The sequence below is a fragment of the Rhipicephalus sanguineus genome, chromosome 10 (genome assembly GCF_013339695.2).
Source record: "Rhipicephalus sanguineus isolate Rsan-2018 chromosome 10, BIME_Rsan_1.4, whole genome shotgun sequence".
Classification (NCBI taxonomy): domain Eukaryota; kingdom Metazoa; phylum Arthropoda; class Arachnida; order Ixodida; family Ixodidae; genus Rhipicephalus; species Rhipicephalus sanguineus.
Window position 1 is genome coordinate 152852646 of NC_051185.1, and position 26945 is coordinate 152879590.

Consider the following 26945-nt stretch of genomic DNA (forward strand, 5'->3'; position numbering starts at 1 on the left):
TTGCGTTCTTCGGCTGTATGCGCAATGATGCGCTTCATACCACGGGAGCATATACGACCCTACTTGTTTTTCAATCAACAAGACTACAAGAGTGTATCGCGTACTTATTCTTCTCTTCTCCTCATCCCTTCCCGAACTTTCGCCACATGTGAGTTTTTCTGAAAGGTCACCTTTCCTACTTTAGTATTTTAGGCCATCCGTTAAAGGTTTATTCTCAGCGCAGTGGTAGCCAACGAATTCCGCCAGCGCACATAGATACGCTGACTGTGAATAATACCAGCGCGTTTCGCAATCAGGCAACTGGTCTATCCTTCTTTACCTGCCAATGAGATTCTCGGCAATAGTTTTTTTAAAGTGCCAGAAAGCGTGAGAGCGTTCGTTAAACCAGTGTACGATAATTCGGAATGTACTTGGCAACAACGTCACACCCGCTAAACCAGGGTCTCAAACACGCGACATGCAGGCTGGATGCGGCCCGCGAACCTGTTGCCTGCGGCCCACACATTGCTGTCTTCCACATTTTGGTTTTCTTAATAAGTGTGTTCGCGATCTACACAGGCGTGACTCGTCCAAAGGAGTGTTTTCGTGCGGCACCCCATCTGATCACCATGTGTCGAAACACCAGCGTGAAACGAAAACTATATTTTAGTAAAACTTGTTGCTGGGCTAGTTGGTGCATGTTACAAAAAAATTCGACGACGCAAACCACCAAGAAAGGCGAAAGGAAAGAGCGTCAACTCGCAACTAACTTTATTCTTCCAAACCCACTGCAATATATATGCACCATGCCACACATGCGCAATAACACACCATGCGTCACATCTAACAATCGGCCACTCTCAATGCACGTGCTATTTCAAAAACCTGTCAAAGAAATTAAATTCAGCTGCATGACTGACGTATCGCTAATACAGATGTCTTTTTTCTTTCGGATGAGGTATGCTTCTAGCATCTCTCGTTCAATCACCTCCTTGCTTTTACAGAGAATAGTGATATTGGCAAATCTTGCCGCACATCCACACGCGCTACAGTGCATAGGCAAATGTGCCAAAAGGTTATTCTTTATCGAAAGAACATGCTCCCTCGCTCGATCGTTTACGCGTACCACATCAAGAATGGATTGGTCCCGCTTGAAGTGCAAGCTTTGTGTGGATGTGTCAAACCGTCGGTCGGACACGCAAACTCGGCAAATCCTCTTCGCAAGTCTGAAGTTTGGGGACAAATACGCCTTTTGCAGGACTGCCTACGTGTGAAGTGCTTTAGCTATGACACAGGCTGGCTAATCCATCAAAAACTGAAGTACTTTCGAAAGCCAAGGAGCAAACAACAGAGTTTTGGTGGCGGTGTACGTTGAACTATTTGCCCAAGGCTGGCAAGGAGGGAAGCAGCAAGGCCTGCCCAGCTGCATCTTTTGGGTCAGGTGTCTTTGTGAGGAGGAAATTCAAACACACTGAAGAAAGGACTAAAGTTTTCTACGCCAACGGAGCTTCAAGTTCCTGCTTTGTTGGCACTGAACAGGCGGGTGGCGAACAGTGGAAGGAGGAAGACAAAGAAAGGTGCCTACTGGAAGGAGTAGACTGCCTTGCCAAGGTGTTCAGCCTGCCAAACTGGGTCGTAAGGAATCATGCCGACAAGTAGTTTCATTCTTCAAGCATAACGAACCTCAGCTCCTAAAAGCTGACAAGGAGGGAGGCTTTGTCGTGCTGACAACGAGGGCCTTCAGCGAACAAGCGGCGGCTGCCATAGAAAAGAATTAAACGGTGACTGTCCAAGTGAATAAGGTAAAAGCCAAGGCCACGTTGTTTTGCAAAGACCTTGAGCTTACGAGACTTTCTAAATCTGTTAATGCGGCCAAGCTAGCTGGTGTGCTGTCATTTTTTTTCAGCGTGAAGACCACAAGCCTGAGAAGCCTTTCCGGGTATTGTAAGCGGAAGACACTCGTGGCAGAATCTGGTAAACAGATATCTGTTAAAGCAACTTAATATGCTCCCTGTGGAAGATCCCTTGTTATAAGGAACTCTGCTGACGTTCCCAATTTTTGCTTGATGTTCAAGGGGACGGGTATGTGTTCTCGGTAGATGTTGTGGATCTATTTTATTCTGTGCAGAATGTTGGATTGATCAAGGAAGTGCAAGCTAGCACTGAAGACAATGACGTTTTGGCATTTGAGGAGTGCGGGTATCTCTGTTGATAATTTCTTGACCTTTTTAGAATTTTATTTGTGTTCGACGTTTGTGACGCACGAAGGGCAGTTTTATCTTCAACGTAACGGGATATGCATCTGCTCGTGTGCAGCGCCCGTACTGTGCAGCTTGTTTTTAGCATCTTTTGACGGAGTATTGGCTCAGGCTTTTGACAATACAAATGTGCGCAGGGTGTACAGGTATGTGGACGACTTCTTGGAATTTTTAAATGCTAAACCAGGTTTTAACACCCACCAACTTGGTGGACGAAATGTTAAAGAAATTTCGACAACATGCGAGGGGCTGTCCTTCACTCATGAGCTACCTACGAACGAGAAAATTCAGTTTTTAGGTTTGAGCTTATTATGACGGAAGAGCACATCTGTTTGGCTACTGGCCTCGTCCGTGCCAAGAGTTGATGCCCTGTGAAGCTGCCCAATATAAAGTAGTTAAGAGAGGTGTTGCTTTTATGTGCTTGGAAGGTGCGCTGGCTAAGTCTTGCCCTCACAGAATGCAGCAGAGCTTTGACAACCAGGTCCGCCAGCTATATTCAGCTGGGTATCCTCGCTCGGTCGTTGCAGCAGCGGCTCAATCCCTGCTTCAAAAAATGAAAGGAAAAAGGAATGCCAGCTCTTCGAGAAAGGACCAGTAGTTGTTCCGTACGCCCATAAGGTGCACACAACTTAAAAAGATGGCCGATAGATACAAAGCACCTGTGGTGTTTTCTGCGCCAAGGAAACTGTCAGGCCAGTGCCCACAGAATTCAAGAGGATCCGTGCCTGCCCCCAGTGGTAAGAGGCATGCGAGGCCCTACGTCACTGTGGGACGGGAGTGGTCTACGAAATTCCACTCTCCTGTGGAAGGGTTTACATCGGCCAGACCAGCCGATGCGTAAGCGATCGAGCGAGGGAGCATGTTCTTTCGATAAAGATAATCTTTTGGCACATTAGCCTATGCACTGCAGCGCGTGTGGATGTGAGGAAAGATTTGCCAATATCACCATTCAGGTAGAAGCAAGGAGGTGATTGAGCGAGATTCTAGAACCATACCTCATCCAAAGAAAAAACAATATCTGTATTAGCGATACGTCGGTGGTACTGCGATTCAGCTGAATTTGATTTCTTTGACAGTGGTTTCTGAAATAGCACGTGCATTGAGAGCAGCCGATTGTTCGATGTGACGCATGGTGTGTTATAGCTCATGTGTGGCATGGTGTATATATTGCGGTGGATTTGCAAGAATATAGTTAGTTGCGAGTTGACGTTTCTTTCCTTTCGCCTTTTCTTTTCGGTGGTTTGCGTCGTCGTATTTTCTTGTAACTATATTTCAGGATCGGCGTCCAAATGTCCAGATTTTGAAGATGAGTATCGATATGTTGTTGCAATCTTGGCGCCAAATATTCTTCAGAAATGACCAGTATACGAGATGTGGGAAACGTTTTCTTTCAAACGGTACCGTTTGCTGGCAATGTGTACAAAAAATACTCCCCCCCCCCCTTTTTCTCCTATACATTTTTCCTTGTCGCGGCCCTTGCGGGACTAAATTGCGTGACTGCGGCCCGCTAGGTGAGTTGAACTTGAGCACACTCCTCTAAACCTACATGCCCCATACATCATCATGAACTGTACTTTTATTCCCGCTGGTCGCGGGATCTCATCCGGCCGCGGTGCCCTCACTTCGATAGAGGCGAAATGCTAGAGGCCCGTGTGTACTTAGATTTAGGTAAACCTTAACTACTTCAGGTAGTCGAAAGTTTCCGAGCCCTCCACTACGGTGTCTCTCACAACCATAGCGTGGTTTCGTGACGTAAAACCCCAACACTTATTAATAATTTTTATTATTGTTGGGATTTAAGGTCCACAAACCACGATATGATTATAAGAGAGACGCCGTAGTGGAGGGCTCCGCAAATTTTGACCACCTGGGGTTCTTTAACGTGCACCTAAATCCAAGTACACGTTCAAGCATTTTGGCCGCCATCGAAAATGCGGCCGCGCAACACTTATTGCCTAGGTATGTCTCCTCATCATCACCCACTAATACGTTCAAACGGCTTTTGTTGAGGCGATTTAACTGTCGAATGCTTTACTCGGACATGCGAGATAGTTCTCTTGCAGAATTCGTATGTAGATTTCTAACCATTGCTGTTCATGAACTGTGTGTCTTGTTTTGTAACTTTTTTTTATCTCCATGCTCCACTCCCGCGATAACGCCTTCGAGGCAGCGATATCTTGAAATAAATCAAATAATAATAATAGGCGTTGCCGTGATGTCTGCGCAATTGTACTATGGACGTCCGCGCTTTGCTTTGCCCCCGCAGGCTGGCGGTGACGGCATCGTTACTCTCCTGAACTATCTGGCTTCCAACCTCTCGGTGGAAGTCCATGGAAGGACACGCGAAATGCTCGAGGGTCAAGCAGGCGAAGCTCTTGCCGGCGTCGTGCGTAGGCACGTTGCTCTGAACAAACTGGAGGTAAGGCAAGGTTCCGTTCGGATACGTGTTAATGCGAAAGCCTTAGACGCGACATCAAACACCAAAAGTGAGCGACGGCGGCGGTGGCAGCTTCAGCATGAGCGATGCAGACAACCACGGGACCTCATCGCATGGCTGAGAAGATGGGATTCGCCACCCCAGTCATGTTGGGCAAAAATGCATAGCTGACTTTTCATATGCTCTGAATCCCTCAACGAAAATTTAAGTCGCATGTCGATTACCAGTCCATCTATTCTGTGTTCTGAAGCGGCAGCTTCATTGTGGCCGTCACATTGAGTCCTTCACCTTAACAGGACCATGATAGGTCACCCAAAGAATTTGCGGTTTTTCTGCGAAAAATACAAGTAGAGGGTGTATTAGGCCTATACATGTGTGAAAAGGGGACTGTAAAAGATATTTCTGCGCGAAATAAGCCCTAGAAGTCGGCGTGCGTCATCCCCGCCCACCATTGGTGACCACTATTTTGTCATGGCATGTTTGAGCGCGTGTTTTTGAGATTGTTTGTGAACGCACAAGGATCATTCTGGTAAACAGATTATGATCGAAAATGGGGGTGCCATGGCCCTTTAAGATACGCCAGAATTATAGCCAGTGCCTTTGCAGCAAAATACCGGAACCAACCACGGTACGTAATGATTTCAGGTGGTCGTTTTCCAATGCTGCGGTCTTGCTTCTTCGCGACAGAACAGTGGTTTCCTCTCCTCGACTCGGATGGCTGGGTCAAGGAATTAACAATTTGGCCCCGGACGCACTGTCTGGTACCAACAGCCATCTCCACGTTTTCTTCTAGTCGGAACGTGGTGTAGCGACCCGAGGAATGTGACATAAGAGTGCCTAGGGTTTCTTACTGTTACTCCTCTTCTTACTGTTACCTCCTTTTATTATGAAACCTTGCGAACCAGCTGAAATTTCTGTCGTTATAAGCGCTACGTAACGCTGTTAAGTGACCCTCACGTTTTCCGAGTGCTAGGGGTGCAACTGCAACCCTTCTTTCATGCAAACTCTTTACACCGAAGTTACCCACTTCCTCAATCAGTTGTCAAATCAGTTGTAGCCTCCACTGCGCTTGTACTAGACCTAAATGATATAAAGTGACAGTGCCGAATTCGTCCGGAATCCATAGTTGGCTGTCATAGACGCCCAGCGCGATGCCATCGCCACCACCTCCGGTACTGCCATGGCATTTCTGTCTCTGTTAAACTGGGGAGCTATTCTCAATGTGTCCACCTAGTAGGCCGTCTATTTCGGCCGCCGTTGATTGGATGGAGCTCGGCGAGCAGCGCGCACCCTGTTTGTGGCTTTTTGTCCCGCAATGGAGCTATCGCAACTGTCGTCACAAATCGGGGCGACGGGATGCGCTTTGACGCAACGAAGCGCAGCCTCAATGATCCATTTTTGGCTCCGCAAGTCTCGAAGGCCGTGCTTAAACTCTGATCTTGTGATCGCATTAGCCATCTAATTAGGTTTAATGCGCCCGCCCGTCTAACGAACCTGTGAAGGTTGGTACGCATTCCTTGCATCGTTCTCAAGCGGCAGGGACACGTTCATGTGCAAGTACAGACTTGTGAAGTTGAAGTGTTTGTTACTGTACATTTCCTCCACTTCCTTTCTTACGCTGGGATTGTGCTGAGCGGGTTCTGTGCGTCGACGTGTTCAAGAACGCGATGACGTCACGGCTCATCACTTTTCGAGTAACTGAATGCGCTCCGCCGATGTGGACATGTGTTCTAGGTGGACACATGGAGAATAGCTCCCTTGGTCTGTCTTTTAGTATAAAGTGACGAAATTTTGGCAACGAACTACCTACTCATGTCACACATTGACATACGTGGGAGAAAGGACTGGGGAACGGCCGCCGTCGAAGCACAAGTAGTGGTTCGTAGAAGTGGGCCGATCGTGGGGTAAATTATAATGCTGAACGGTGCTTCCAGAGTAAGACCGAAGGAGCTGCAGGCGCATCATAGTTGCTCAACCTTGAGAAAAGATGATTCAGCGATTTGTGTCATTTCAGGACTTTTTCTCACCCAAATTTGTCACGTGTGAGGTTTTCAGTCCCCGCATTTTTTTTCTCCTGACCGCGCCATTCCATATAGAAGTCTATCAGCGGGAAGATTACGATGGGATGGGCTAAGGAGCGAAAAGTGCAGCCGGCTATGCATAACACGGAAATAAAGCGAACTGCAGGTGCAATCTAAATATCTCGCTCTGCTGGAGCACGTACCCGCAAGAGGGGGAGGACTATGCAAGGCATCGAACTGGAATGCGATAATATTCAACTACCGAAAACCGTGAAATCCAGCAGCATGGGCGTGCGCAGTAGTCCGACAGTAGTATTGACGATAGTGCGCAGTATTCTGACGATGGTTTCTCACAATACACCTTCAGTTGTTAGTCTGCGCTCGTCTCGTGGTTCTTCCCTTCGTGTTCGTTTTTTTTGCGCAAAATGCAATCCGGAATGCAATACCAACTCGCCCAATGCTCAGCTCTTCTAAGCAGTATTCTCCATTAGAGGGGGCGAAATTTCACCACAGCCCCGCCCCCCTCTCTCCCCACAGGTCGAGCCTAAAATGTTTAGCAATGGATGCAAAAATAACATAAAGAAGTGACCCGATTCTCAGTAGAGCCTGCCTGGCGAGTAGACAGTTCTTGGATTGCAGTATCAGGTGCTTTCGCCTGACATTATCGTCAAAAACCTGCATGGCCATAATCCTGCATTCCCCCCTCCACCTCGGCCACCCACGCGCACTCCTGCGTCCAGCAGTATTATAGTTTTAGTGCCTGGGCCAGAAAGCAGTTTGCGTACGCAAGTCATTGCGTTCCTTTGTATTTCCTTGGGTGCAGATGGGAATACAAAGCAACGCAAGAGCTTACGTGCGCAAGCCGCTTGGGGTACCCGGCACCAAAACACTGTTAACTGTTAAAAGGTTGAGATAGGCAAGGAACAATTAGGGTTTTGGCGAAAGCTACAGGGAAACGATGCTTCAGCATATGGAGCAATATGCCTCTTGAGCTCGGATATCCATGTGCACATCTTTGCAGCTCCTTACCGTAATCACCCGAAGGACGAGGTTTCATTTCGGGACGCGGAGGTCGCATTTTGATGGAGGCGAAAGGCCAGAGGCAATTGTACTTGGGCTCAGGCGCACATTTAGGAACCCCAGGTAATCGAAACTGACCTGCCGCCGTATCTTAGCACCTAGGGTTGCGCGCTGCTAAGCTTGAGGGTGCGGGTTCAATTCCCGGCCACGGCGGCCGCGTTTCGGGGAGGGGGAAATGCAAAGAATACCTGTGTGCTTAGGTTTAGGTGCACGTTAAATAAACCGAGGCAGTCTTAATTTCCGGAGCCTCCCACTACGGCGTTTCTCCTAATCATACCGTGGTTTTCGAACATAAGACCTGAATTAATAATTAGGTGATCGAAATTGATTACGAGGCCTCCTATACAGCGTGCCCCGTAATCATATGGTGGATTTTGGCACGTAAAACTCCAGTTATTCCTTACTATAATCAACGTTCCTACCATCCTGGCGATCAGTCTTTTACTCCTTCGTACCTCGCCTCTATTTCGCAGATCAACGGCTCGACTTTTGCTCATCCGGAGGCCGTATTGAAAGCTGCTGTTAAAAGCCCAAGCCTGAAGACGCTGAATGTCAATGAATGCCGCCTCTCAACGATGGACATCCACAACATGGGCGAAGCCCTTTCTAGGCCCCCGCCGTCTCGGGCTAGTGTGCTGGGTGGGGCATCAGCGTCAGAGCCGCCTACAAGCGTTCTGGAAAATCTCTCCTTCACGAACTGCAGGAAGGCGAATGCGGGGGAGCAGGATTTCATGTTTCAAGTCACGTTCGCCATGCTTATTTCGGGCAAGTGTTCGCGTTTACTGCGAAGGCGCTGCTCAAGTTTCTGCGAGTGACCCGCCTTGTTGAACGATCGATTGCCACTCGTGCGTGCGTCTGTGCGTGTCTCCTTACCTCCCTCCCCTCTTTTCGTTACTTTCGTCTCCCCTTCCTCAGTGCAGGGTAGCAAACCAGATATTTGTTTTCCTGTTAACCTCCTGGCCTTTCAGCAATAATTTGTCTCTATGGCGATGCACTGCGACACATTCAGTACTTCGAATCAAAGGTCCGCATGAATCACTTCACTTCAGGCGTGTTATAACAGACCCTTGATTATGTAACACACTGTAAAAGAGCAGCATGGTAATAGTTATTTGCAGGTGCTCTCAATTTTCGTGCCAGTCTTCATAGTGCACGAGAAAAGTTGAGATTTTTTTTCATCCGCTCAATAGCTAATCAGCGAAAACGTCACAGAAACTGAACGACAGCATTTGTCCAATAATTTCTCCCGCGTTTCTAGCGCTTTTCTCACGAATGCCGTATACAAACAGGCGCCGAGGTTTTTCTTTTCTTATTTGAATTTTCGGGCCCATTTTCATGCTCTAACCTGGTGCCTTATGTTCTAGAAGAGAATCCTGCTTCTTGTTTAGCTTATATTCATATTTAGAAGTTTCATTATTATTTTTTTGATGAATAGTCGAACTCCTTAACATATCGAACTTATTTGGGTGAAACGTATTCTATTAGGCTCTCTGCTTCGTACCTCGACAAGTGCGAAAATCAACAAGCATGTTTACTTTGTACCACGAAGAGTTGGACTACTGTAAATCACATCCGTGAGGCCATATAGAGCGCACAAGTTCGTTGCTTGCCCAAAATTCTAACGTTTACAAAACGATGCCTGTGAAACGTTTGCGCTGTCCTCGCTCGCTCCTTACCGTGAGGGAAAGCAAGCACCCCTTAACCTCCCCCCCCCGAGATTGTCCCTTGCCCCCGGCCTACCCTACATGCATATGCAAGGGCCGCGGTCTCCTGTGAACTTGGCTAAACGAAGGAGTCGTCGTTAGTATGAGCCCAGACTGCGAGCGCAGGTCAGAGGTAATACCGCACTGTTTTTCTTCTTGCAGAATTTTTATTTAGGAACTAAACATAGCCTTTTACGTACATTGAGAGTAGGATAGAGCCAATACTGTCGATTTCGCTAACTTCCCCAGAGCAGCGTAGCCTAACGGGCTCTGCGGAGGTTCGCAGTAATTTACTGCAACACTAAATAACCGCATACGACCAATTGCGCATCTATATCCGAGGACAACTTTTCTTGGCAATAAAGCGATGGCTAAAGAGCCAAATCACGCGTATCTTACCGCTACTGAATGTAGTCCCACAATACTGTCCGTATTTTCTGCGCGAGATATATATGAAGTAGGGCAGCTCCGTGCTAGTGGTGGGAAGACTGAGGTAGCAGCACAGCTGGTGGTGTTCCCCAACTCCTCACCCTCGTTGCTCTATTTTTCTATTTCTCGGTCTTTCTATCTTTCTTCCTCTAATTTTATTTCTTTTTCTCTATCTCTGTATTCTCGCTTCTCTTTCTCTCACTCTTATCTTTCTCTGACTCTCTCTATCATTATCTGTCTTTCTTTGATTATCTCAATTTCTCTACGCATTTTTCCTTCTGCCTTTCGTTCTCTCTGCTCCTTTCTTACTATGGTATGTTACACCCTCTCCTCTTCGCACTCACATCTGTCATCTTCTCTCTCCCTCCCTCCCTTCCCTTTCCAATCCCCTTGCTGTACTGTACTGCAAGGTTATTCTGCGCCTTCGGATGGTGCGCACGCGGGTTCGAATCTCGCCTCGCGAATAAATATTTCCCTTATGCTTATCCGTCTCTCTTTATTTCTTTCGTTCTACGTACGTGCCCGGGATCGCCGGCTCGCCGCCGTCACTCTGCAGCGACGCAACTAAGTGTTGCCGTCATTTTTAGTGGACCAGGTGGTGAGTAGTGGGATTTGACCGATTTCTGTGGCATATACCCGTTCGTAACGATGATGATGCTGATGCAAACTTTATTGGGGTCCAGAGAAGACGCAGGGGAGACCCCGCGCCACCCGGCTAGTTCCACGTAGGGACCGCCAAGCCGACCTTGGCGGCCCATTGGCGGGCACTCTGGACGGCCAGGGTTTGGTCATGGAGTTCTGGGCTGCGCAAGAGCGCTGCCCACCTGTCCTCGCTGAAGGCGGAGCCGATGGCTTCACATTCCCATAACACATGGTTCAATGTTGCTAATAGTCCACAGGCAGGCCAGTCTGCACTAACGATGATGGTTTTCTGGTGAGCGTGGACATTTTACGGCCAGCTAGAAGAGCTTCGCTATTAATACTTTTTATTTCCTACGTGTAGCTGAGACAGGACGCATCACTCACTATGGAGATATTTGTATTTGTGTCAGCGTTTTTTCACGCGTTAGAAAGTCTCGCCTCTTACGTGTACCTCGAACGCTAAAACGTAGGCGTCGATATGCAACGCTGATTGCGCGCAGACCTCACTTTCCCCAGCGCAGCCCTCACTTTCCACAGAAATGTCCGCAAGTAGAGTGAGGCTATTTAGCACCGTTCTGCCACCGTCCCTGCTTTATTCTCTAGCTCGGCATCGGTCGTTGTCGCCACAACGGACAGTTCATACCTGTTCTCTGATGACCTGTTCTATATCTCGGCGCAGGTGGGCTACGCCAACTCTCCCTTAACGACTGCCGTCTGACGTACGTGTTCGCCATGATGGCCGCGCGCCAACTGCGTGCTGACAGCCGCCTTCAACACCTGTACGTTCAGAAAAACAATCTGACCCTCAGCGGGATCCGTATCATGCTCAAGTCTCTGGAGGTGAGCCAACGTTCCGCATAGAAGTGTCGCCAAGATACGACGATCCTTAAACGGAATGTCGAACACGGGGATTTAAAGGAACACTAGAGAAAAGCCATTTTTATCTTATTAGTCAAATACTGTCTCACAATTCTAATGTTGCCACGCTTGCTGTGAGTAGACGTTTGCTAACGAGAAAATGCGCAAAAAGAAAATGTGGATGGTGACGCCACCTCGAAAGCGTCGTCGATTTTAAAGGCGTCCACTAGTTCATGAGCGCTCAGAATGAAGCACATTGTCCTCAGAGGGGAGGTCAGGCTTAACATACCAAATTTCAGGAAACTTCATTGAGTCAATATGGCTAAAACATGAAAAAATACTTTGAAATCCGGGAATCACGCGCGGAGTTATCGGCGCGAAATATAAAAATATTTCGACCTTGATTATTGCTTTTTATTACTAGAGCTACGACGGTGAAATTAGACATTCGAGTTTTCAGAGTACAATTAATATGAACCGATTCATTGTCTCACTTTATGGCACAGCTATTACGGAGGAGGGTCGCCATTATATTGCGTAATTCAGAGCAATGATGGGACCGTCTTTTCGGCATCAATTGTGGAAAACATTCCACAATGAAACTCGCCTTGGAGTCCCGTCTTTTCAATTAAGTGATACTTTATAACTTAAGCGACTATGAATATATTATTCATACACATTTCAATCCTGCACGCATAAGATATGCCGTATGCATATGTTTGACTTGGGCGTGAGCTCGCGTTTCCCGCAAAAAACTGATGCAGCGTCCCTATACTGGTTTGTTACGGGTTAGCTAGCATTTCCCAAGGCCTCTCTCCTATTTAGTAACGCTGGACTATGTCCCAACGTATGTACGGAACTAAGCATCAAGGATCTTGCATCGAAGTTCGCATTGCGTACAAGGACAAAAAATATCTTTAAAAACCACTTGGTGTGTAAAAGAAAGGGCCATTCTTCGGTCTCACACTTAGAAGAAAAAGCAGACAAGGTTGCTACAGGAGTGTACGTTTTCGGGGTATGGCGTGGCATGGCAAGAACTTTATTATGGTCCAGAGAAACTACGGCCAGAGGGCAAAGCCCCTAGGCTAAATCGGTGGCTCCGCCCACGTAGTCACCGGTAGACCAAAGGCTTCCCCGATGGCGTGAGCTCTCCGGACGACCAAGAGTTGATCTTGGAGGGCTGCACTGGTTATACGCAGACTCCAGTCCTCCTCACTGTTGAGATGCGAGGCCCTTCGGTTGGGGCACAGCCAGAAGATATGATCAAATAGACACGGTGTGTGTCCACAACGTTTACAATCGGCGGGAAAATCCCCGTCAATTTTGTTAAGCACAAAGGGTGTGGGATAAGATTTGGTTTGGATCAATCTTAATGTGACTGCCTGAGCTCGGGTAAGCTTCTGATGGGCGGGGAGGAAAGAATCTTTTACCGTCCCTATAGTGTGAGATGACCTGATGAAAAGTGCTAAGAGGGTCTTCGTAGGAGCCGCAGTCATCCCGGAGCAATTCTTGATCTGGTGCGCGGCATGCAAGGTCTCGCACAGCAGAGTGAGCTTGCTCGTTAGGATTGCACCCATTGGGGCTGACCGAGTGGCCCTGATGAGTCAGAAACCAGACGAGTTGTGTGCTATCCAGCTTCTCGCTGTGATGAGTACTGAGACTGTTCATAAGTAACTTGTGTGCTTCCATTGATTCGGAGCCGGCTGAGTAATTCCTAATGGCTGTTCGGGAATCGGAGAAAATCGTGGAGCTTCTCCTCATTGTAATTGCCAGTGCTATGCTGGTTTCTTCGGCAGCATGAATTGAGCTCGTTCGATGCCGCGCTTAATAATTTGCCTGTCTCATCAACCACAGCAGTAGCGTAGCGGTTGCCCGATTCATAAATAGTCGCATCGACAAAAAGAGCTGAGTTTTGTTGTTGGTGCAGTATACTCAGAATGCATTTCGCTCTGGCGTCTCTTCTGCCCATGTTGTCGACAGGATGAATATACCTAGGTATGGGGTCCACAAATAGTCTCCGCCTCCTATTGTAGTTTAAACTTAGCGACGTCTCCTAGGCAGTATTCGGACTTCATCTAGAATTTTAAGCCCTGCCTTAGTGTTGGATAGTCGGGCAATTTGTGACATTGAATTCGCCTTAATGAGCTCATATATAGTGTTATGAAGTCCTAACTTGTTAAGGAACTCAGCACGCGTTTTGTGAGGAAGCCCCAGAACCCTTTTGAGTCCGGAGAGTATAAGTGTGACTGAGAATAACAGAGAGCTGAGCTAGTTGGTAAGTATTCATTCTAAAAAGACAGGGCGTGCAAACACGGACACAAGAAAGAAGTCAGGACACCACAACGCCGACTAACAACTGAAGAGACGCACAACAGGCTGAAAAGAAAAGAAGGCACGAAAACTTATCTGCGCATGCCCATGCAACAGGCGAACCTATCAATCCGGCACGCGTGGGGGTCTACGGGAAGATAACTGTTAAGGCATTTGATTTCATCTTTATGCAAGTTATCGACGGTTGGCTCACGCATGTACTACCACTATTCTCGATATGCCATGCTTCAATCATCAGGCGCGTTTCTTCATTTCTATGCCGGTACAACACCGCGCATTCATTCAAATTTTGGCGTGCACTTACAATCTCGACAATGTAAAGATAGATTAGAAGGTGAGCTCCTGTGAAGCGATCTCTTATGTTCCAACAATCTCTGGTTGATGCATCGGCCCGTCTGTCCTACGTAGAAGCGCCGCAGCTGAAAGGGATTAGACTTGAATTTCAATTTGAGACCCTGCTGAGGAGCCGTCTTACCATTTTAATAGATACGCTGTTTCACGACGACACGTTGACAAACATAGAACTTCTTTAAACGTTCAGCGACCGTGGCCACTTCACGAGGATTACATCTAAAAGAGTACCTGTGCGTTAAAGCTATCACTCATTTTGCTCACACGACTTGCATTGCGAACCTAGCCTCCGGTTTCGAGTCTAGGAGAATACTGCAATGGTTCCGTGACAAAATTGCTGCACCTCTTTAGTAAGCTCAGCCCACCTCTTTATTTCAATTTTCGTAGTCCACGTGCTACCACTACAAAAGAGCGTCCACAGCCTTAATACGCTATGGCGCCTTCCAAAAGAGTGTGAATCTAAAAAATCACTAAGAACCGGAGCAACTAAACTCCATTTCTGACATAAACGCACACTTTAAATACATGGAAAGGATTTCTCGTCTACGTCTGGTGCTCTGTTCGTTACACATTCATTAACACTTTTAACAAGCGCGGCAAAGAATAAGCACAGAGTGTATATGAATGGTTTCGCTGCGTGAGCGAGTAAAAGACAAGAAGCGGACCGATATTTGAACATTTCGTAGAAACCACCAACAAATCACTGATTGCCGTTACGAGTGTGGTGTATCCCCTTTCAGCTCGGGCCGCTTCTACGTAGGACAGACGGGCCGATGCATCAACCAGAGATTGTTGGAACATAAGAGATCGCTCACAGGAGGCTCACCTTCTAATCTATCTTTACATTGTCGAGATTTTAAGTGCACGCCAAAATTTGATGAATGCGCGGTGTTGTACCGGCATAGAAATGAAGAAAAACGCGCCTGATGATTGAAGCATGGCATATCGAGAATAGTGGTAGTACATGCGTGAGCCAACCGTCGATTAACTTGCATAAAGAAGAAATCAAATGCTTACAGTTATCTTCCACGTAGACCACCACGCGTGCCGGATTGATAGGTTCGCCTGTTGCATGGGCATGCGCAGATCAGTTTTCGTGCCTTCTTTCTTTTCAGCCGTTGTGCGTCTCTTCAGTTGTAGTCGGCGTTTGTGGTGTCCTGACTTCTTTCTTGTGTCCGTGTTTGCAGGCCCTGTCTTTTTAGAATGCATAAGTGTGCCTAGCTTAGCCTTCTCTTTTCCCCCAGTTCAGGTATTATGCAATGTAAGTGACATGACTGAGGAAGAAGGCCTGATATGCTCTGATGAGGTTGTCCCCCTCCTGAGACTTAATTTCAATTTTGAGACCCTGCGAGGAGCCGTCCTTACCATTTTTAATAACCGCCGTTTCATGACAAACATTGGGTTTTTACGAGCACTCAAGGCGGTATTGCGAACCTAGCCTCCTGTTATACTGCAAATCCGTGACAACTGACGCTTCTGTAAGTCCTGCTACTGAGCGGACAGCGCTATGTTTCTAAAAAATTCACTCCAGAGCACACTCCTCGTCTACTATAGCGTAAGCACAGAATGTATATGAAATGGTTTCGGTCGTGAGACCGGAAAGAGCAATGAATCATGATAGAGAGAAACGGTATCGGATGTTGTCTACAAAAACTGGTCTGCTAGCTACACGGGGGAAGACATAGCGGATGTTTTGAAAGTTAGAGGTGGAAAGACAGAGGCAGGGACGGGGGGAGCGTGCACGCACAGTCTCACTGCTCATATTCATAGAATAGCCATTAGTCTATCACCTGCCGGTGCAAGGCTGTTGAATTCAGTTTGTTCAGCGATGCCTTCGTTCGCCTTCATCCTCGGGACCTGTTCAGGACGACCATTCCAAAATGGTTTACTGCTGTCATCGGTCTGTGGTCTACGAGAGGTATAGCGACCCCGAGTGACCGTCTGTGCCCATTGTAGTGAGGACAGTCGCAAAAGATGTGCTTTATGTCTCCTCGCTATCACAGTTGTTACAAAGGACTGTCAGCCATTGCACAATGCGAAAGAGAAATTGGACTTCGGGAATGGCACTCGCACAGGCCAGAGTGGCCTCTCTGCTTTTTTCCGAGTGCAGTAATGTCTGAAGATGTACTTGTTCGGTATGTGGTATTGCTAGTTGTTCAATCTACGCCGTATGCCAGAGGAAAGAGTAACATCTTGGCACCACTGGAATTTGGCTAGCTAGCAGGGGCGTGATGCCGGAGTTTCGGAAAACGCTAGTAACGATCTTACAACAGTTGACCAAGGCAGTCTATAATACCCGTTTGGTTGCAGGAGTTACAAAAACTATATATTTGCGGCAACGTGATCACTCTTCCGAGGCCAAAAATATGCACCTTACGCAAACTGCAATGCTCTTCGTTCTTGCAGTATTGGTTGTACGTCTGTAGTTAACGTCTATGCCACCCGGTAGCTCTAACGTGCCGATCACTTGCCGTTTGAGGATTGCCGGTCTAGCAAGCGCTACCTTGACGGCAAACTAGGGGGTCTAAACAGTAACCTCCTAGCAGGACAGCAATAAATGCCTAAAGATCCATCCCTTTTCCGTGATGGTCATTTCAGAGAGCAGCATTACCCTCTTCTAAACAGATCTGAAACATGCCACCGGAACGTTCACTGAAACCACTTGCGGTAAATGAGCACGCACGGCGAATGCGCAATAGACGTGGATGCGAGGAGAGAAATATGCTTTTTTTCGTCGACTCTAGCGTCTAGAAATATTCACAATTTTGCACCAATTTGAGTCCCTTACACATGCTTTTGCTTTGCCGAATCGTCCTGATCCACTGTACAATTCCTCTGACCTTCCCGGTAGTGCGGATCATTGTTTTGCGCACTAAATGTCGCAAATGTAAAAATTGAGAACGCACCCCAAACGTGTTCTCTCTGAAGCTACCGTGCGCTTCAAAACTGCAACTATCTATCTCGCTCGAATAGCTCACTCAACCCTGTGAGCGAAGTGCGGATTTGCGCTTCAGCCATCACTTCGTGTGCAACTATTGTTGCTTAGGCAAACGCGCCGCAACTCCTCCGTGGGCCTCGAGTGGACTTGTCGACTTTCCTGATCATACGAGCGTGGGCTCCAGCCCATCATCCGCAGAAAGCCACACGAACAGTTTGTGCAATGCTGGAACGTGACCATTGCATCTAACAGTAGCTACCAGTATCGTGCTTGTTCCTCCCCTCTTAACCATCTAGGGTGGCAAACTGTGCAATCTAGTTAACCGCAATTTTTCTTCATCGCCTCTGTATTGTTGATGCTCTTTGAGCATTGGGATGCCGAATTCCTTACCTAGGAGAAACACAACTATCGAGTCTCCCGCGTTGCAGTGTTAACCTGAGGGATGCCGCAAGGTGGCGGAGGGCGTAAGTATAATCACCAACCAGCCTTCTGTAGCAATATTCTGTGTCCTTGATCTTTGAGTAATTTTGTCCTCGCGCTGCCAATTGCTAGCATCATGGTAAGCTCAATTGGTAGAGCGACCGCTCCGGAAAGGCGCTGGTGCCGGGTTCGATCCCCGGACCAGGACAAAATTTTCTTGAACTAGGAGGCCTTGCTTTCCGAGATTCTTATGAATTTCCTCGTGACGTCTTGAAAGGAATAATTGATAACTGCCCGTTTGTGGCACAATCTGTAAATAGGTGCAGTGCAGTCTCTAAACGCACCTCAGCTTCGCGTTATCGTAACACACTTTCGACAACATTCTTTGACGACAGCTTTGTTTGACTCTTTCCCGTCGGCTATGTTCATACGCAGGTCAACACCACACTGGATGTGCTCGGCATCGACATGTGGCACCATCCCCACCAATTCGTCGTTTACAAGGTTATCACAGACTTCAAACTCTCCTCTCGTCTCGTCTTCAGCTGGGAGAACCCGCTTGGGCTCGAATTCGTCCGGGGACACGAATTGTGCTCCTTGAGCTCCGTCTACCTGAATTTTAACCGGCGGGTACCGGTGGACACCCAGGTTCTTCTGGATGAACTTAAAAAGTGCACCCGAACAAAACATGCTGACATGTACTGCACGGCACGCTCAAAGCATCCAATGCCACTACTTCTGGTCAACGCTCTGAGAAATCTGCAGCACCTCAGGTGTGTATATCGCTACTTTCGCGGCGTTAAGAACCGGCCAATGGTTTCAATATTGTTCGAAAGCTGAAGGCCAGGCTCAGTGGTAGATCTGTGTGGCAGTAAATTGCTCCTCAAAATTCGCTGCTCTAGTCATTGTAAGAGGCCACCCACGTTTTTCTCTCGTGTTAACGTCCATACCTGCGGTCGCCCCTAATGAGGGTCCGTAGCACTGTCACGTCATAAAACACGAACGGGTAAGAACTTAGTGTAGCGGCGTACCGCGATCTGCAGCTACGTGAATGTCAGCTTTATGATTAGCTTTACAAGAGCGCTTAGCTGCGTTAATAAATGGATGGATCTATTCTTCCATCTCAATTGATCATAAAGAAGCTCTCAACTGCTTCAGGGGCCCTAAAACTTTAAAACTTTTCTGAACAAAACCAGCTTGCCTTGCCATTTGAGCACGGGCTATGGTAGCGCGTATGAACTTGTGCAATGGAGCTCAGGGTCACTGGTTCGCTACCAGTGGCCCGGTACACATGTTTCAGTTTTGCCACGCTGGTTCACATGTTTCGATTTTGAAATCTACGAACGGCCTCACAAAATCAACACCTACTCTAGTACAACATTATGTGCAGACGACAGTAGTAGTAGTAGTAGTAGTATTCATATGGGTTGGGATAAGGGGTCATGAGCTCGATGGGTGCGGCCACAAGTCCAGGGCTCCACTGGCTACTGCTGCCTGCCTGCCTGACGTGACCCAGAAGCGCAAGCTGTACCTCCGGGTCAGAACTGGCGAGCTGGGCCTCCCATTGCTCGAAAGTATTAGATAGGTTGTACTGGCCTAAAAGGCATCTAAAGTTGGTGGTCGGTTTAGGCATTCCCACGAGATGTGATATAGAGATGGCGAGCCAATGGGATTGTTACCATGCTGAAGATTTTTATTTTTCTTGTATGCGCTAGCACCTGTTGCAAATTTTCTTGGTTGCCAGTATCTTTTAGGGGAAGACAATGAAAGTATGTATATCGGAAGTTGAGAAAAACCTTTTCAATAAATGGTTTGCATATACACTCAGATTCTGGTACTTGCTGCATTTGCCGTTGTTGATCACATCAGCTATTAAAACCCTGTATACCATAACAGCCTGTGTACATGTACCAAGGAATTCAGGTTTACTGGAGGTCATATAAATAATCGTTGTACAAAAGGAACTCTCGAAATACATAACAATAAAGGTGAATATAAAGCCCTCTTAAGTCTACTAAATATGTGCACGTCGAATGTTTTGACGACGATTACGAACCTAAGCCGTAAAATAACTATTTAAGATCCGGCAAATGGAAGGCCCGGGCTTGGGGCCGCCTGATGGCCGCTTGGAGCTGTTGCTCCCACGCTGCCTCCATGGCTCGCTGGACGGCCCAAAGTTGCTCCGTCAGTTCTGAACTGAGCAGCGCGGTCGACTACCGCGCCCGTAGATCCTCCGGGGGACTGCCATGTGATCTTGATACTTTGGACATCCCCACAACATGTGTTGAAGGGTGGCTCTAGCAGACTTACATAGCTGGCATGTATCGCCGGTGTATATCTCAGGGTAAAAAGTCTTTAATTGCACGGAATTCGGATAGCCGTCTCAATATTTTTTTTTCACTCACCGCCTATTTTATAGCAGCCTATCTTTTGTAATTGACAGAAAATGTGTAGAGAGTAACATTTTTTTTTTCAGTTACCTAAAGCTCGCCACAACATCGACACGTCTCGCCTTCTCACGCTGCCAGGCAGAAACGCTCAACAGACGCGACACCATTTATTACGAGTGAACTGCTTGTTCTTACCCGAACGATCGTTGAATGGAACAAGCTCAGTCACGAAACTGTGACACGGGAATAGCTATCACGATTTGAATCGCGCCTTCACTGAGAGTAATTTTCGCTCCAGCTGACATAATTTGCAAGGACAACCGTACGGAAAATTTTTGTACGCTCGTCCGCTATTCCGAACGTTCGAAAACCATTGGATCCACAGGAACGTTTTCGACGCGCATGCAACTTATATGTATGCATATATATATATATATACCGTATGTATAATATATCTATGGGTGTATCCATATATGTATGCAAACAAGTATGGCAGCATCGCCCTAGTCGTGCCAAGCCTGAAAGAAGAGCGAAGCTGGTTGGCCTTCCTTGCCTCTCTAAATTTTTTCTTTCTTTCTTTTTCATTTTCTTTCTCTCTGTTCGTCGTGTCTGATCATTTCTGTCTTTCTCACTTTCTATCTTTTTAGGCCATTATTCCATTTATTTCTGTTTCTCTTTCTTTCTCTTCTTCACGTGCTTGTTTTTTTTTCACAATCGCACCTGCTGTACACGGTAGTGGGGCTTGCCCCATTCCTGTGGTGCATACTCACCTGAGGAGTTTTTCACGACGGAGCACAAGTTGCCAATAGCTCACAGCTTCGCTGCAAAGAGAATTAAGAGAGCGCGTGCCGGTTCATGATGATGATAGTTTTTTACGACGGCGCACAAGTTAGCGACACCTTAAGCAGCTTTGTTGTTAAAACAAAACAAACCGTTTATTCACTTTGCTTCCAGAGGACCGGGCTTCACCAGATTAAATTCGGATGAGCGGCAACATCGTTTTAAAGGTCTTGAAAAGTGAGGAGATGGTAGTTTTTGTAGGCACATAACAAAGCCTTTTGTCCCATTGTCGATGAGTCTGGCCACGACACTCCGCGTATTGTACGCCATTACGCTCACGAGAGCAGCATTTTGGGCAAGCTGGAAATTCATAAATTGAGAGCGACTGCACAACGAATGCTCTGTCACCGGTTTGTAACCACGTAGTTGGGGCCATAGTTTCCTATGTTTGGGGCCACCTCTAGCTCGTGAGAAGCGCGCGTTCTGGTATGCATTAGAAGACGACGTTGACGAGTGAGACTCTCGTGCGTGTTGTCACTCGTCAACGTCGTCTTCTTCTTCTTCTACTGCATACCAGAACGCGCGCTACAATATCTTCGATGAAGGACCACGCTCGCGCCAATGCCATCGTAGTGCTGCAGCACGAGTTGGCTTCGCCCCACTCATCATCATTCACCACGTGGATATGCTGTGATTTTTTTTCGTTGTGCAGTCTTTCTGAAGTTATGACAATACGCACACTTGAAGCGCCAGGCATATGGACGCCAGAAGACCGGTTCTTACAGAGAAAACGAATTTTTTTGTTGAGATGTCTGTTTTCGTTACTCGATATATGTAATGGGTGTGTACGTGCATATTTGTATCTGGGTATGAATACATACGTGGATGTGTTAGCGAGTGTTGAACGGTTCGGAGATTGCGCTGTTTCCTTTCTTTTTCTTTTTTACAATCCTCACAGAGCCCTGAATCTCCGCCTCCCGCTAGCCGAGAAATACGTAGTCCGCGTGTTTCTCGGCCTGCGAGACAACAGGAGCATTCAAAAGTTGACGCTCTCCCACATCGTCTTCGGTAGCAAGGCCATCGAAGCGCTGGCCCAAATGGTTCGAACGAACAGGACCATCACGAGTCTGTCTGTACAGCTCCAGTATAGCGGTCCCAGCAATTGGCACCAGCTGAAGGACATCCGCAACCGACTTGGGGAGGCCATCCTGGCCAACCACTTCATCATCAATCTCTCTGTCGGTATGGCGGACGTCAGCCGCGCCAGCAGCTATCAGATAAAAGAGGCCATCAGGCGCAACATGGTGAGTATCCCTTTTCAGATTTTGCGTACGTTTACTAATCGTGAAGGCGGTCTCTTTGGCTCTTCCACAAATGTTCTTTTGCCGGCTACGTTGAGTAATTTTCGTGACACATTAGCTCCCATGTTACAGCCACTGGCTAGCACATCCTGTTTTAAGGCGAAAGCCTTAGGTGCCTCACGAAACGCCAAAAGTGACCGACGGTGGCGTCATCGTCACCACGAACAATGCCAAATGTCACGTGATCAGAGATTACGGCTTGATTGCGTCAGCATATGACACCATCGTGGCGTCAGAGATCAACAAAATTTATGCCGTCATTACGATGTCACTACCACGTCACACTCTCTTAAAAATATTGCTGCTTACTAACTTTGAGGTAGTGCTTGTCACAATATTACAATATCGTGTTAAGGTATGGTAGTAACTGCAAAGTTTGTAACGGACTACAAAGCTGGCGGCGCCAGAAGGCGGTGGGCGCGGCGTCACAAAGCGCGCCGTCCTCCGGAGAGGGCGTTGGAGGGATTTGCGAGGAAAGGCCGCTGTTTAAACAGTAAAACTTCCCTTCTTTCAACGTTAATTTACTAGATAACAACCCCCCCCCCCCTCCGCGTTGTGTTGCAGGCATACCCGTTTCACTTGCAGTACAGGTGAGAAAAAGCACGTGTACGACTCCTTGCAACAACTAAATAAAACGTCGGTATTCGGGTTGCCTAGACGACCTTTGGTGAACTTCGTACCTTCATCTAAGCACACGTGATATCTATCCGAGATTTTGTACTTGACAATGCGCCGTCGCTAAAATGTGCCGCGTGATCCAAAGGGAAGGCAGATTACTTGTAAACATAAGTAGCTATTGTTATCGGTTGTTGAAAAAGTGATTCTTCTCGCTTTTTTCCTTCATAATATACAAGGAACATGCCTCCTCTGACCTTCACCGTAGCCTGAACATGCGACCATTGCGACTCTGAGAGGTTGGCTGCGAACTTTAAAGGGGTTATACTAGTGAAAATGTTGAGCTACACACAAAAGATTAGCGCAGCTAGCACTACATCGTGCAAAGGTGGGTCACAGCAGAGCTGATGGGCACCTAGCTCGTCCTGACTTGGCTTGGATTTTATTCTATGGCTAGGCTCTTACCATAGCTCTATTTCACAGTGCAAAAATTGTTACAAAATGGAGCGAGTAACTCGTGAGAGATATTGTCAAGGCTGGCGAAATACGCGCACTATCAGCCTTGTGCGTCAGTCAGGCTGATTTATAAAGAACTGTGCAATTTGGCGAAGTGATGGAATATCGGAAACTTTTCAGTGTGCTACATATGACCTTAGTTTGTGAAGACGCATGCGCGCCCACTCCCCTTTCTTCGAATCTTTCCCACAAACGTCAGTTATGAGGTACTATCCTGTCCACTTAGTTTCTTCCTGTTCTGCTTGACATGACCACAGCGCAAAGTCACAAGGCCAGTAAAAAGACACAGACGGCAGCGTTGATTTACTCCGTTTATTTGTCACAATTGCGCATTACGTACTTGCGTAGTATATAACAAAAAAGAGGGAACGATAAAAATAGTAAAAAAAACGCAGCCATACATCATCATCACGACAGCGCGCCATGGTCATCACGTGTACAAACATGCTGAGGAAAATCAATTTCTTTCTGATATAAAACAATCGAAGGTCTACTGACACACACGCAGCCTAGCCTAGCCATTTCTGAGGCCTTATGAATGTCGCGTATCAGCTGGTGCCGATGACATCTGACCAAAGCACAACGCTGCAAGTCGGGAACGCAGCCAGAGCCTGAAAAATGAAGAGACGCTGTCTGCGTGCTCCTTCAGCCGCTCGCTTAAACACTGGCCAGTTTGGCCGGTATAGTACCTCTTGCCGCCAGACAGGGGTATTGAGTACACTGTCGTCATTTATGAAAGGGAACACACAAGCGCGGGCCTGCGCTCTGCGACGGCTGCCTATAACTCCGTCAACCGACAGCTACAAAAGCAAGCCCGCTTGCTTTTGACGCAGGATCCACGGCCTCACATAGACGAGCAAATATAGACGAGCAAGCATAGACGAGCAATTGCATTTACACTTCATTGGAAATGGCTTCAAAAAAGTTTGAGTCATTAATAACACACGATTGTCTACCATTATTTATTTACTTCGCATTTCAAAGCCCTCCATAATAAGCATTTGCGGCACGTCGGAAATATCGCGCAGCATTTCAGAAAGCTCGTAATGTGCAGTGTCTCTTGAAACGACAAGCAGCTTCACCATTTGTACATGGTTTGTGCTCATTGGAAGGGCTTCAGATTTCCGAGTTGGGTTACAGAGAGCGCACTATCCTTAAATGTCAAGAAATTATTGTATGACGCTTGAAAGATGCATCTCAAGGGGGCAAATCTGCAAGGGGAGTCCCCCCATGCAGCCTGAACAGAAGGGGAATCGGGACACCCCTAACCCCCCCCTCCCCAATGATTCACTCCAATGTCAATAACATCACAGATACATGTTGACGCGCTCGAGTGGTGAAGATCGCTGGATCGAATTTCGGCCGCGGCGGCTGCATTTTAGATTGAGGCGAAAATGTTTGAGGCCCGTGTGCGTAGATTTAGGTGCACGTTTTAAAGAGCCGCAGGTGGTCAAAATTTCCGGAGCCTTCACTACGGCGTTTCTCATAATCATATCGTGGTTTTGGCACGTTACCCCCCAGATATTATGTTGACGTCGCGCACGTGACCCGGAAAGGCCGGAGAGGCCCGGAGAGAGGAGTCGTTTCCTTGAATTTGTGGCGTACCCGAGGCTCGTAGCCCTGCCACGAGTGGCATTGTTGATCGCGACAGCATTCTCAACACGATCCGAATGTTTACTTGAATGTTTTAAAAAATATCGCAGGTGGTTTAGAAGCCCTTTGACACTTTAAGACTCCAACTATGAAGAACTGTCTGTAAATGCGTCAAATCGATGCAATGTTATTTTGAGGCACTCGATATTACATTGCAACAAAAATAATGTCGTAATTGGTTTACGTGTTATAGTAATCATGCATAAGGACTTTGTAATTAAATATATCTTTATTCTCAAGCTATTCATGCTGTGTGTTTCCATAAATAGAATGAAATCTCAGGCTAGAAATATAGTGCAAATTCATTTTAGGCTATAACCATGTGAGCAAAGAAAAATTTATACTTTTGACGTGGGTCGCAGGAAGCGGCACATAGAACGACTCGTCGAATATGTGGTGATTCAGCAAAGTGATCATATGCAACAGTGCACTGTAAAATGAAGTTAATTGAGACAAACTTATGATAAGGAGTCCAATTCATTCAAAGCTCAACGTAGCTCGCTCTTTCTTTACTCCTAGTCGATACAAATAGCAAAACCAAATGGTGTACACAATTGTGTACATAGCGTATCCAAGGTTTAAGCACTTGTGCCCATAGCGAGTTGGTATAGTTCCCGGTACCTATTGTCGTGGACAGATTACGGGTTCGACTCCAAGGTCATCGCAAACAAAACTTTCTTTTAGTTTAGTGACGAAAGAGTTTTTCTTTGTCATTTGTATTTCAGTGACTTATTTCTGTCACGGAAGTAAGTCAGTGAAGCCCGGCGTGAAACTTTCGTGTTTAACAAGGAGGCGTGCGTGCAGCTATAGCAAACTAACAGCTTACGAGCGTTTGTAGAGTTTAGCTGACTAAAAAGGAGTGTTTATCGCATTGTAGCATCGCATTGTGCTCGGCGTTCGTGTGGTTCTGATCTCTTGCGTGAGTGTCTGCATCTGTTCGAAACTCGAAAAGTTTCTGAAGCATCCGTATGAGTTAATGCGAAGGCGAAAACCTTCTTTGCGCCTCCCTCCGAAAGCTTTCTGCAACTGTGTTTTTGCAATGCCTCCAGGATCGGAGGCAGTGTGAGTTTCCTGCAAATCTCCTTGTTTTGCGCTGCCTCTGGGATTGGCCCACCTTTGACAAGTCAACGATGACACCAGATGGTGCCACCCATTTTGGGGATATGTAACGTCATGACGGCCTCATATATGGGGACGTCATCACGAGATAATTTTATTGCGCCAGCGTACCCCGCTGCCGACGGGGTACGCTGACGCGAGACGTCAGTCGGTTTTTTCGTTTCAAGAGGCATCTAAGGCTTTCCCCTTAATAAATGCGTTTCACCTCCTTTGCAGATGCTTGTCACCCAAGCCATCCGCTATATCCAAGGGGCTAAGGGCATGACCGAAGCGCGGGCCTTCGACACCCTTCGGTACTCGGCCTCCTTGAAGTCGACGCTGTCCAAATACTACCACGTTGGAGATGACGAATCGGACCTCCTCATCAGCGAGGCACGAGCACGTCTGGCCGCCAACTACATCTTCTACACGGGCATCGTCAAGACTAAGATCGACTGCTATCCTCACACTCAAAGGAGAATGAACGAAAAAACGATCCACATCCTTGACCCCGAATGCCTGGCCCACGTTTGCCGCTACCTCAGCCTCAGCGATGTTGCCAACCCGTGACATCCTGTTCCTACAGCATTTGAACTGGTGCTACTGCTTCTACTGCACCCGGCAAAAAGAGTCGACGTGAAATTGTGACTCAGTATTTGGCGAAGCCAAGTTTTTTCTTTGATGTATAATTTCTGCTCTTAAGGCGAGTCGCATTGAAATCCGTGACTGTTCACTAATATTAACAAGCTAGTCGCCTATCGAAACCTCCCTGTACAGCAACCGCCTTGACTCTTGGACCTTTGGATATTAGCTAAATATAACTAATTTGTGGGAATTTCTGTCGCACTTCCATGACTTGCACTGTGCCTCTACTTTCTTATTTGCAGTAATTGAATAATCGGCGGCTCCACGCAATCTCTATGCGCAGAATGTATTTAATTCCGTTACGTTTCCCCCCAGTTTTCTGGCGCTTTCCTGACGGTGTACGATTAGCAAATTTTTGAAGCACCTTTCGATGCACCTAGCTTTGGTGCACATGTCTAACTTTAATTGCGGTGTTCATTTTTACGAATATTTTTGAAAAT

General features: G+C 47.1%; 1 protein-coding gene across 1 annotated transcript; it reads left to right on the forward strand.

The window, feature by feature from the left end:
* Positions 1 to 4452: 4452 nt before the first annotated feature.
* On the forward strand, positions 4453 to 26430 carry LOC119406832 (uncharacterized). The gene is made up of 6 exons (XM_049420226.1): positions 4453 to 4656; positions 8249 to 8540; positions 11229 to 11389; positions 17883 to 18220; positions 21576 to 21921; positions 26098 to 26430. Exons 1-6 carry the CDS (start codon positions 4453 to 4455, stop codon positions 26428 to 26430), a joined length of 1674 nt encoding a protein of 557 aa, XP_049276183.1.
* The last annotated feature ends 515 nt before the right edge of the window (positions 26431 to 26945 follow it).